The 13184-nt window shown below is 40.3% G+C and overlaps 1 protein-coding gene across 2 annotated transcripts in view; it reads left to right on the forward strand.

Moving 5' to 3' along the window:
* The window catches only part of TDRD12 (tudor domain containing 12), a 124201-nt gene that overhangs the window by 60724 nt on the left and 50293 nt on the right, over positions 1-13184 (forward strand). For both annotated transcript variants that reach the window (XM_038367731.2, XM_043494929.1), the window contains 4 exons: positions 2826-2943; positions 8240-8379; positions 8510-8730; positions 9649-9748. In XM_038367731.2, coding sequence (XP_038223659.1) covers positions 2826-2943; positions 8240-8379; positions 8510-8730; positions 9649-9748 — 579 coding nt within the window. The remainder of the gene's footprint in view (positions 1-2825; positions 2944-8239; positions 8380-8509; positions 8731-9648; positions 9749-13184) is intronic.

A 13184-nucleotide genomic window follows, 5' to 3' on the forward strand; every position in this document is an offset into this window, starting at 1 on the left:
ATAAACACCTCACAATGCCAAACAAGATAAAATACTCCAACTCTGGTGGACACAACCAGACAACGTCTGCATGGGGTGCCTTTTGTACACCATTCCTAAGTTGGGGAGTACATCTGAACTCTCATTCTATCCAGGGCCGTTAAGTCCCTTCTGCACATAAATATTTTAGAACTATGAGCTGTTCACAATGTGTACTCTCACTTCTTATCCATCACCAAAGACAAGACCATGTAAGTCCTCACAGACAACTTGGCATGCACATTTTATGTAAAAGAGATACGGGGGGGGAGCACTCTCTCACTCCCTGTGCATAGAAGCCATGTAGTTTTGGCACTGGTGCATCACACACAATAGCCAATCACAGCATCATACCTACCTGGATGCCAAAACACCACAGCAAATGCACTAAGCAGGAATTTTTCTCAGGACCATGAGTGGGAACTGGATACACGTGTGCTACACAATGTATTCAAGTATTGGGGGTTACCAATAGTAGAGCTTTTTGCAACTGCACAGAACGCTGAATGTCCTCAGTTTTGCTCCAACGCTGGGCCGTCACTCATTAGGTGATGCCTTTCTTATCAAATGGGACGTTCCACTCCTATACCTTTTCCCCCCACCCCTCTCCTAGTGCGGGTGCTTCACAAGATCAGATTGGAAAAGTCCAAAGTTATCCTGATATCCCCCATGTGGCCTCAACAAACCTGGTCCCTTACACAGGCAACCTTAATTTTGCCACATCTTCACTTCTGAGTGTTTGACTTTGAAACCTCAACACACTTTTCCAAGTTTCAGAGTAGCAGCCATGTTAGTCTGTATTTGCAAAAAGAAAAATGTACTTGTGGCACCTTAGAGACTAACAAATTTATTTTAGCATAAGCTTTCATGAGCTACAGCTCACTTCATCGGATGCATTCGGTGGAAAATACAGTGGGGAGATTTATATACACAGAGAACATGAAACAATGGATTTTATCATACACACAGTAAGGAGAGTGATCACTTAAGATGAGCCATCACCAGCGGGGGGGGGGAGAGGAGGAAAACCTTTCATGGTGACAAGCAAGGTGGGCTATTTCCAGCAGTTAACAAGAACGTCTGAGGAACAGTGTGGGGTGGAGTGGGGAGGAGAAATAACATGGGGAAATAGTTTTACTTTGTATAATGACCCATCCACTCCTAGTCTCTATTCAAGCCTAAGTTAATTGTATCCAGTTTGCAAATTAATTCCAATTCAGCAGTCTCTCGCTGGAGTGTGTTTTTGAAGCTTTTTTGTTGAAGGATAGCCACTCTCAGGTCTGTAATCGAGTGACCAGAGAGATTGAAGCCCCACAGTACCATGTGCCAGCAATGCCCCTCTGCCATGTACATTGGTCAAACTGGACAGTCTCTACGTAAAAGAATAAATGGACACAAATCAGACATCAAGAATTATAACATTCAAAAACCAGTCGGAGAACACTTCAATCTCTCCGGTCACTCTATTTCCTTTCTGAGCTCCAGCAAAATATTATGTTCATATTTCCAGCCAAGTAGCTTTGGTTTGTCTCATTCCCCAAGAACATTAAAACCCTTGTTTAAGCTTGACAATTACTTAGTCAGAATTCTCAGGTATCAGTCAAAAATCATATCCCCTAAGCCAGTGCAGTCCACCCGTCATTGCATGGCTTCACAGGTCTTATTACATTTGAAAATAACCTCTACGTTTGAGACAAAAAAACAGTGTGGCAACTGTAATTCACTCAAGGATCTTAATCACATAATTATATAATCTCTGTCTTCGTGAAATTGGGAGGTATAAAGTAGCTTTTAACGCTTTATGTAGTTGAGATAGGACATTTCAAATAGGTGACTTTTCAGTTAATTGTTCTCTTATTTTTGCCACCTTAGTTTCATGTTCGACTGCTAGTAAGTGTTTTAAGCCATGTGTGCCAAATCAGTTGAAAAGTATTTTAAGTGGAATATTATCAAAAATGTTGAATTAAAATTTTGTAGTACAGGTTGAAGTGGAATACTAATTCAAGAGGACACCTTTTTAAAAATTGATTATTTCAGTTATTAAAAACATGCTATTTAAAGATCCATTTTTCTGATTCATTCATTTGGCCTCTGACAGCTGGCACTATTGCAGTCATTTATTTAATTAGTGCCTAGACAGAAAATTACTTGACATGTTACACATCTGTGCCTTGAGGTATCAAAAAGTAGCAGTGTGCTCCTTTTGACTCAGTAGAGTTTGAAGGGAAAAAATCTGAATGTGTAATAAATTACAGATAAAAACAGCATTTATTTCAATATGTTATGCATCTCATGAGCATTAATATATGTGAAAAATTAACATATTAGTAGCATAAAATCAAGTACATGCAAGGATGCAATTTTTGAGTACTTTTGATAATTTGAGAGAGTTTTTTTCTAGCTCTAATCAGAATGGAGGACTATGTCCATAGAAAGTTGAAATCTTCTGTAGAAGCTATTTTGGGGTTACCCATTTCTTCACAAAAACATTTAAATAGAATTCTGAGCATTTTTATATCAGAGGATTTCCTTTAAATAAGAAAAACACCATATTTATTTTAATAAACAAAAAGCCTGTTTACCTAAAAATATTAAACTAAAGAATGATTGAAGTTAAAGTTACAAAGCAGAATTATTTCTAAATTGAAGATTTTGTGGGTACCCCTTCTACATATGACCCCAGGAGGTATGTAATGTACCAGTAGCACAAGAACATTTTGTTTCAGCTAGAGTAATAATTGGTAATCAGATTTCATTTGTGTAGTATACTTCTGGAAAAACTCATAACTCTTGTGTTTCATCATTAGGCAGTGGAGAGTAGTTCCATATTCTGCTTGAAAGTACACAAACAAATTGAATTTCATTTCAAATATGCCGTAGAGCAATGGAAAAAAAAATTTAGTTCTGGCACCCATGTTGTGTTAGGTAAGTACATTACTTTTCGAGTTTGTCATTTAAAATTTTTTGGGGTCTTTGCTGTAACGTTTTTGAAGAATGTCTCTAGACAGTGGTATTTCACAGTTGTTGATTCTATATAAGAACTCCTGGATAAATGTTTAATTTAGTTATGTTACTAAAATGAGAAAGCAGCTTAAGAATGCCACTAAAAGTTTCATTTGCCAGTTCTTGGCTATATGTCACTTTTTGTGTGTGGATCATGCACCATTCTAAATATTCATTGCTAGGTTATGCCAGTTTTTCTACAGGAGGCAACTGGCTCTGAATTTTGGCAGTCTGGTGTGGATTAGTAACTCAGATAAAAGCTGCCTTATTTTCAGTGAAGCTAACTCAAGCTAGGGAAGTTGTTTGGTAGAGTCACAACCTGGGGCCATGAGTAACTTTTCTTCCCTTTTGTCCCACTGCTGGGCAACTTTTTATAGTGTATTGTCTTAAAGTTAAGGAGTACTTGTGGCACCTTAGAGACTAACAAATTTATTAGAGCATAAGCTTTCGTGAGCTACAGCTCACTTCATCGGATGCATTCGATGTCTCTAAGGTGCCACAAGTACTCCTTTTCTTTTTGCGAATACAGACTAACACGGCTGCTACTCTGAAACCTGTCTTAAAGTTGAAGTCTTTTCCCCTGCGTTTTTAGAGCAGTCTTCTTAGCCATTTATGTATTACAAAATTTTCATAGTGGTCTATGCTGAGTCTGGTTGCCAGTGCTCATACAAAAGCTTGTCCTTTGATCTCCTGGCTTGCATCTGGGCTTTAGCAGTTGTCTCCACACTTTATTTTAACAGGGGGAAAATCTGTCATTTGGATGTCAAGCAATTTGACGGTCAGAATCCTATGCATTCTTGAAAGCATGCTTTTGAAAATAAAGGATTACAAAGCTATATTTTCATATACTCACTTGAGAAAATAATTTACTTCATTAAGACAAGTAAAGATTAATTGGTAAAGTGTCTTGTCAACTATACCTGTAAAATGGGATGAATATCCTTGCTTTTCTTCTACTCTGAAAATAGTATCTTCCTTTTTAATCACAGTGACCATTTCCAAAAACATTCGCTTTCTGCTTAATTGTTCTGGAGTCCTGAAAAACAGAAAATGTTTTTATAAGAGATTTGTATTTGGCATTTGCTGGCTTCCAAGAAAAATGTAGTCTCTTCCAGGGTGATGCTTTCATGACTAAAATCTCGATATCAAAAGTCTTGTAAAATCATTTAAGTATCTGATACTTACTGCGGTGTGACTTGCTTTTCCCAATAAACCTTTGTCAGTAGTGCACTGGCTAGATGAATTGGAACTGACTTCCATCTAGATCGGGTGGGCCAACTTCTTGGCCCAAGGGCCACATTGGGGTTACAAAACTATATGGAGGGCGGGGTAGGGAAGGCTGTCTCTCCCCAAACAGCCTGGCCCCCACCCTCTATCTGCCCCTCCCACTTCCTGCCTCCCGACCGCCTCCTTTCAGGACCCCACCCCCTATCCAGTCGCCCCTTCTCCCTGTCCCCTGACTGCCCCGCCTATCCGACTGCCCCCCAGGTCCCTGTCTCCTGACTGTCCTGACCCCTATCCACACCCACTCCCCCCCAGGACTCGCACCCCTATCCAGCCCCCCTGTTCCCTGACCAGCCCCCTCCCCTCGAACATCCGCCCTATCTAACTGCCCCCTGTCCCCTGACTGCCCCTTGGGACCCCCCGCTCCATTACCATACTGGAGCTAACCATGCTGCTGAGCTCCTGAGGCTGCGGGGGAGGGGAACAGCGGGGGAAGGGCCCAGGGGCTAGCCTCCCCAGCCAGGAGCTGAGGGGCTGGGCAGGATGGTCCTGCGGGCTATAGTTTGCCCACCTCTGATCTAGATTGACTCTCTTTCTCAAGTGCCTTTTATGGCAGTTGAGGTATCCGTAGTAAAGACACTTGGAAACTCCTCGTAGTTTGAGAGGATCTTGCCTCATAGCAACCAGGATATCAGAATTCAACAATCCAGGTTTAGATATTAGGTTTATGATTATCAATCTTCAAATTCTTCATTTCTTTCAGATCTCTGGATTGAAAAATACTATGCTTCTGCAGTACAGTCTCCCTGAGTGGAGAACCAGAATTCAGTGCTCACCAAGGAAAATGAGACTCTAACCCTGTAGCCTTTCCCCATTAGGAGATGTCTAACATATTTCTTGATATTCTGGCCACTAAATTTCAAAACAGATGGGCGCAAAAAGTAATTTTCAGATAATATCTAAGTGAGATGCAAGAGAATCACCCCACTTCTTTTTTAGCTCATAGTCTCTGTCCTCTATTGCAAAGAAATGGTTTGCAATTTTCCAGGCCATTCAGAACTTCCAGAATTTTTGAATATCATCTTGTTTGCCTTCGGAAGAATGTTTTACTGTTTACTCTCGATTATTTGTGGAAGCAGAGATGACCAGAGACTTTCATCCAGTCTTACACTAGTCACTTTTCAATTAGTATGCTGTAGCTGAGCGTGGCAGAGCCCCCTGGCTCCTGCCTCTGCTAGGTCCACAAAGTCACTCTGAGACCCAGGGGTTAGTAACCACTGGTGCAATTTATTCATAGGCTTGTTCGCACCACTGCTTCACCGTGTACAGGTGATCTTTCACGATCTGGAGGCGGGAAGGAGAGAAGAGCTACCTCCCTGCTTCCACTCCCTGTCTTTTCTCTTTCTTTCTGCTCCCCCTTTGGCTTCCTTCCCCTGAGGCTTCTATATAGCCCCAGGCTAATTAGGTAACAGCTGTCCCTGCTTCCCTAATTAGGGCCAGGTTATCTCCAGCCAGCTCTGAATCAGCAATCCTTTGCCCTGTTGCTTATGCCTAAAAGTGACCCAGATAATTACCTGTTCTCCGTAGATCTGAAGTTGTTACATTCATTTTATTCTCTCCAAATAGTCTTATATTTCTTCATTTTCTGATAGGTAACAAATGTCGACCTTGGGCTTCCTTTCAGTCCCAGCATCTGTTTTCCAAGTTATCTATGTTCATGCTCTTGTGACTGAGAAAAGGGTAACCACATTTACCATTGCCGTGATGTTTGCTATTTGATCAAAACTTTCTTGGTTGAAATGGTCATGTACATATAGAAAAGGTCATGTTAGACATGTCAAGATCAACTCAACCTCTAAGTGCAGATTTTAGTTTGTTTGAGGTTTTCTTTGTTTGTTTTGGACGTTTTGGGGGAGGGAGTGAGGGAAAAGGGGAAACGAGAACTCGCATTCAAAAATAGAAAAAATACAGGTGTATGTCAGACAGATTCCCATTTTGTCTTCAAATTTCTAAAAGCGACAATTGTTACACCTCTTCATGATGATAGCTTTCTTTTAGAGCACAGACACATAGGAACTTCCTCAAAGACTGCTGCAATTTTTTCTTCAGAGCAGGAGTTTCTATCACCAGAATTGACTTAGCATTCCCAAAGAACATTCATATTTCATCAAGCTTCCTTTTGCCCATATGTTGTACCTAGATGGGAGTCCATCACAGAAAATATTAAAAAAAAAAGGAGTTTAAGCATTAACTGTCACATGCAAAGCAGCTGCCAAGAACATGTTTCCCAAAAACTCAAAAAAACTATTCCATAGTTGAACTGGAATGTAACAAAAATAGGATGGGGTGAGGTACATCAAGCCAGTATAAAAAGCTAAGATCAGAAGCAATAAAATTTCATCCTTGAGTTAGCAAAAAAATGTTCATTCTAATGGAATGGTGAAACCTCATACTGATAGACTGTAGTTGCATCATGTCTCAGGATGAGAGACAGATACATAAGTCACCATTTCAGATTATAACATCTGTGTGGGACATCTCAGGTGAATCTTTTTGCCTTTCAGTCCAACGAAAAGATTATCAACTCTTGTTCCAGGCACTGAGAGAAACATCACACAGATGCCTTCTCCTTTTTCATTGTAGTATCTTTTTCATAACTTCCCTCTTCACTCACTTTTTGCTTGAATTGTGAGGAAGATCTATGCTAACAAAGATAGGATAATTGTCAATGCTGACTTTGGAAACCTTTGTTTCCATAACAGATAAAGATGTCTTTTAGGATCTGATAAATTGGAAAATGAGTCATGAAAATGCCAGTTTTTCTCAACCTCCTTCAGGAGCTCCCTCTTCAATATTTGGATGTCAAAAGATGGAGCTGGCTGCACAGTATTTGAGATGTTGTAGAATTTGGTTAATCACCAGAAGCTGACATCATTCTTTTTAATACTTAGGAAGAAGTCTACCATGTACCAGCTTATGTACCAACTGACTTGGGAAGCTTTCCTTCATTGGTGTATAGTAGACCTTACAGCATAAATAACCTATATCTCCTGTTTGTCAATTCCCTCTGGCAGCATTTGAAAGGCCTCAATGCAAGCCACTTCCACATTCAGTTTTCACTTCACGGATACGAGTTTAGAGTTTAGTTTATTGTACTTTGTACCTGTATGTTTCCTGTTTCTTTAAGACAGTTTCTCTTTTGAGGTCCTCTTTGTGAACTCCCCTGGAACAATGGAACCTGTGAGTCTGTGCTTTATTTTGGGCTAAACTGTTTTTGTAATTACTGTGCTGTAAATTTGGAGGAAATGTGTTGAAGTTCATAAACATCAACCTGTAGCCGTGTTTTGTTCCAGGATATTGGAAGGACAAGCTGGGTGGGTGAGGTAAAAGGTTGGTCCAATAAAAGATATTACCTCACCCACTTTGTTGCTTCTAATTGAGATACCATTTCTGGGGATGCAGAAAGGTTAAACCCTGGGCATTGTTCAGCACTTCTGGTATTGGATTATCTGGTATTGTATTCAAGAAGATCTGTTTGTCATCCATTTTACTTTGTATGATTTCTGCTCTTAGATCATTTGTTGCAAACAGCATGATACAGTGACCTCTTCCTCCTCACTATTTCTTTTATATCAGTTCAGGGTAAGGAATTGTTCTGTTGAATGGAAAAAAGAGAAGACCCATCTTAACATACTAAAATTACCTGTGATAAAAATTTGTCACCTCTTTCTCTATCCTGTGTTCTTATTTTTTGGTGTGAAAAGTTTCTCGACTGAGGGCAAAGGGGTTAAGTAATATTTGTTGTAAGAATGTTTATGGAAGACAGGAAAACCTTTTACCTTCAGATTCTGAAACTTGTCATAACATAGTTAGAGGATGAGGAAGAGAGAACAGCTATAACAAACACAATTACTACTAAGTAATGTGCCTTTTTCTGTAATTTTTTATAGTACTTATGCATGATGTGTATATTTCAATTTTTTTTCTTTTACAGTTTTAACTGATGACTGCATGCCGTCTTTGGGAATTACTGATGCAACTTGTGTGGTTCATTTTAGTTTTCCTGCTTCTCCAAGAGTCTTTGGTGTGCGCTTACACAGCATGTCTGATAACTTCCAGAATGTACTAGAACAGGTTTGAGTAGCTTTTAATGGGCATTTTAGTTTTGCTGGCTATCATTTGTTTATTAACAGTAACATTTTGCCACATGACTATTGAAGAACTTCTAAAGCCTAAAAATAAATTTCTTCCACTTTTGCTGAAGGGTTCCTCTGTAGAGCAAGTATATACAAAGGCAAAATCAATCTTATTGCTGACAGAAAGAAATGGATGCCATGCAGTTGGTGTACTGCGTTATTTAGAACACACAGAAGCTAAAATTCCGTCAGAACTGTGTGACTTTACAGCGGGAGTGCTTGAGGCTAAAGAAGATATGAAACTTGGAAGGCCTCTTTGTCAGTACCTTAAAAGATCTGGTGTTTGCAAGTAAGAAAATATCAAGTTTATGCTAACAAGTTTACTTAATGTCTTTTGCTTTGAATGACTGTTGTTTGATGATAATTCCCTTTGGAGAACTGTATTCAGGTTAGATTTGCCATCATGGTTCTTTTGCTTCCATCTGGTGATAAGCATTCTATCATATTTAACAGTAAAAAGTGTTCATGTGCCTCCACGGGACAGCAGGTATCTTTGGAAGTTATAACATTACTTCCCTGCCTGCCGGCTAGTTTTCCTCTGATAGTGAAGGGGCTGTGTAATAAATCTATTTTCCTTTTGGAAAATAACTGTTAAAATGTTGGTGGTTAGCTCATTGGAGAGCAAAGAACTGATGGATTATTTCATTACAGCCCTTTATGATATTTTTCTTGTAGTAATGATCAGTATTATTGATTTCTTAAAATAGTTAAGTCAGAGAGTACGTTTGTGATGACTAATCAACACCAGTAATTCTTCAGTCTTTGCTAAAATGACCTCTTCAAGTAAATTGAACTTTTGAAAATTTTTTTCTTCTCTTGCTTTGGTGGATTGAGGAGAGGTTAAATGTGCACGCACATTACTGGATTAATATGTAGTGCCTATTGCAGTTGGGTCATATCACAAATCAGATAGTAAAAATAAATAACCCTCAGTTGTGAATTTTCATTTTAGTGCTTGTTTTTTCTGCTGCTGTTGAGTTCCACATCACATTTCTGAAATTTCTACTCGTCGTCTCTTCCTCTCTCCCACCTCCCCCCAGTTTGTTGTTCCTCATGTTTCTGTTAAGCTTCTGTCTCAGCTATGGTTTTTACAAAATTAGAGTTTTTAAGCTTTCCTGAAACAGTGGTCTAAACTATTTCGATATACTACCTTTTGAGTTCTCCATCTTGTTCTTTAAACTGTTTTTCTTATAATGTGAATATGCAGGGATATGAGAATATGTCCAGACCGTCATCAAGTTCACTTACAAATAGACTTGCCTCAAAAGATGTCAGATAACATTATACCAATGGCTGGATGTGTCACAGTAAGTTGTTAGAATTTATCTTGTTTAACTCTGCCAGTACTCAGGTTTGATGGCTAGTTGTCACTCTTACGGTTTGACAATTAACAGCATCAACAGAATAACATGTATATTTGGTCCCTTGTGTGTTCTATCCCCCATAGCTCTCCTTTCTGTCCTAATTTCTTTCTTTAGCTCAGGGAAGTGAACAGGTGGTCTTGACTGCTGCTGTTCACAGCAATATTCACAGAAGAAAAAGAAGGGCAAAAAATGCTCTCAATTCCAGTAACTGCTTAAGCCCACAGTAATAACCCTCATCTGTTTGTTTGTGGTGGATGGAGTGTCCTGCTCACCTGAAGGGTTTGCAGTAGAGGTAAGCAGTGTGACAGTCTTAGGCTAGGTCTATGCCCAAAAGTTAAATTGATCCAGCTGTATTGCTCGGGTGTGTTTTTAAAAAAAAGAAAAAAAATCCCCCCCCCAATGTATTTAAAACAACCTAACCCCCAGGGCAGACTGTGTAAAGTCGATGGAAGAATTCTTCTGTCAACCTTGCTACCGCAACTCAGGGAGGTGGACGAACTATTCTGGTGGGAGTACCCCTCCCTTCACTGTAGTGAGTGTCTGTACTCAAGTGGTACAGTAGCACAGCTGCTGTGCTGCAGCTGTAGCATTTCAAGTGTAGACAAGCCCTTAGTCTGAAGTAAAGGTGGGTCTTGTGAGCATTTTATTATTGCATCAATCTATTATGTATTATTATGGCTTTTATTATTGCATCAATGAAGGGTCTGCAATGAGAAAAATAAAGATTCAGGCCTCCTGTGTTGAGGCCATTCTATATTAGGCCTTCAAGAAAAACGAGGCCTCATTCCTAACCCACCCAAGGAAACAGGAGTCCTTTATAGAACTGTATTACTACTGTGGTTTTTTTTTTTTCCATTTCTACCTCTTAGCCATTATTCAAACTATATGTGCTTGGTGGAGCTCTTTACACGTCAGCATTCTTCTGAATAAGGAACTTAATTCTTCATTGCCATTGTCCTATTAGTTTGTGCCAGAATCTGGGCTTGCTACACTAAAATAGACTCAGCTTTCCAAACTAGAAATTAAGTTCAGTGGGGGAGATTGTGCTTGTTGCTGGATGAAAAGAAGCTATTACTGTAATTGAAACAGTTAATATGATTATTCATGGATACAAGATGGTCACTCCAACTAAGCTAAGGAAATTGTACCACATCTTGGAGAAATAGAGAAATTATGGGATCACTCCCATTAGCTGGCCCCAGCATCTCTAAAGACCCATTAGAAACGAAGATGGACCAGACTTCTGTGTTTTATTGTCCATCTTGACATACATGTGGCCAGGACCATATCAGAGTAGATGGCAGATATTCCCCCACCAATAGAGTAGCTAGAAATCCCCAAAAGGACTTCAAACTAGTAATTCTCCAGGGTTCTGACATTTGGAAGGTCTTCTCAAAGTCGGATATGGTGGCATGCCTCATCCTAAAAATGAGGTTCCTGGCCTTGCTTAGATGAGGCCCTGTGGGAGACTACTGAAAATAAAAATTCTTCTTTGAATGTACATGAGCTTGGAATCTTTTCTGAGTAGCCGTCTATCTGAGCTGCACGTATGCCCTGTGCCATTTCATGCTCCTGTGTGAGGGCATAAAGGGCAGAGCAGCCGTGCCACTCTGTCAGGAAAAAGATGGGGAAGACCCCCTTTACAGTGGTGTGAGGCACTTGGCACCAAATGCCATCAAGATGGATATAAATCCCCAGGGTTTAAACCCTGTCCATCATGCAGTGATCTTATGGTCTTAGATGATAGATACAGCAGATAGATGCCTATCCTCCCTCAAGGAAGGACAGTCCCTGGTAAGTGCTCAATCTGCCATTGCTTTTTGCACCAGAAGATGGACATACATGATTCTCCGATTATATCTACGTGAGCGGTCCATAAAAGTCGCATCCAAACCTGAAGACACATCAGGTTCTTCTGCTTTGAATGACTGTTATTAGTTATTTGATGATAATTCCCTTTGGAGAATTGTATTCAGGTTAGATTTGCAGTCATAGTTCTTTTGCTTCCATCTGGTGATAAGCGTTCTATCATATTTAACAGTAAAAAGTTACTCCCAGCACTAGACTTGCAGCTAATGGCACTGATTTTCCTGGAGGTAAACTTCACCTTGCCAACTCCCAGTCACTCCTCCTTCCCTACATCAAGTCAGGAATTGTAGCATGTGACTAAGAAGAGGCTCTAGTGGCCAGACCTCCATGCCAGAGATGGAGGAGAAGCCCCTTGTGGTGGTGCAGATGAACTCCAACTACCTTTTCTACCAAAGGAGACTTCTTATTCTCCTGAAGAAGCACTCACTTTGGCCCTGACATCAACCATATATCATTTTAAGACCGTCCAGGACTTGCTGACAAAGAGACAAAACCTTGAACATCCAGACAATGAACCATGAGAAAATTTGACATCCTCAGTGCTATCAAGAATTGTTCTCCAGTTAATGAGAGGTATAATGGACCTAGTGAAGGGGACTGTGGCACTCTCTAGCCTTATTCCCCTCCAGCCCACAGCCAGTAGAGAAGCACTACCAAGTATCCCCTATAGTCTTGAACAGTTTTAGGCAGCATTACCTGTCAGGGCAGTGTATGCATCCTGTCATCCTTTTGGCTCCTCCTGAGGTTATATCGGGGTGGTGCCTCCCCAACTCTCTATTTTATTCGCATTACTCATGGCCTGAGTCTGAGCTCCCCCTGCAGTTTTCCTCATGGGTGTTTTGTGCATAGTCTGTCAGTTTAGCATTCTACATGACTGGCACATAGTTAGTAACTTTTTTTTTAGTTTATTTTTTACTGTATGGTATTATATAGTTAATTTTGGTTTTATGCACTGGTGGCATGCAGCACTTGCTGAGGTTTACTTACTGAGCATTGTGTGGGGTGTCCATCCCGAATAGTGAGTTCCATATGTGCTGCCTTTTTTGTCTTGACGAGGGACACGTTGAGAGGTTCAATGTCTGCCCCTCTTTCAAGAAAAGAAAGCAGATTTCCAGAGACCTGCACCTCAAACATCACCTGGGGAGAAGGCAATGAGTCCTGCCTCGATTTCTGGGCCCTGGAGTAAACACTTTACTCCCCGCCTGTCTGCAGACCACAAATGTGGCTGTGGTTGTCTCTGATACACTTCCCCTGGAATTGGACTCTTCACCAGAGAGAGAGAGGTTGGTTTTCCTCTCCAGGGCCTCCCTGAAAGAGGGGATACAGGACAAACCAGTATGCCTTGTCCAGTATAATTGCTGGTTAGTTCCATGCATGTTGTATGCAGTAATAATGAGCATTCCTGTCCATAGAAATGACTTCTAATTTGCTGTTTTTTTCCTCCATTCCATAACATGAGGGGCATTTTTGATTGATAAACATTAAGAGAGTTCCTCCTCCTCTTCGATAA

Source organism: Dermochelys coriacea, chromosome 12, assembly GCF_009764565.3.
Source record: "Dermochelys coriacea isolate rDerCor1 chromosome 12, rDerCor1.pri.v4, whole genome shotgun sequence".
NCBI lineage: Eukaryota > Metazoa > Chordata > Testudines > Dermochelyidae > Dermochelys > Dermochelys coriacea.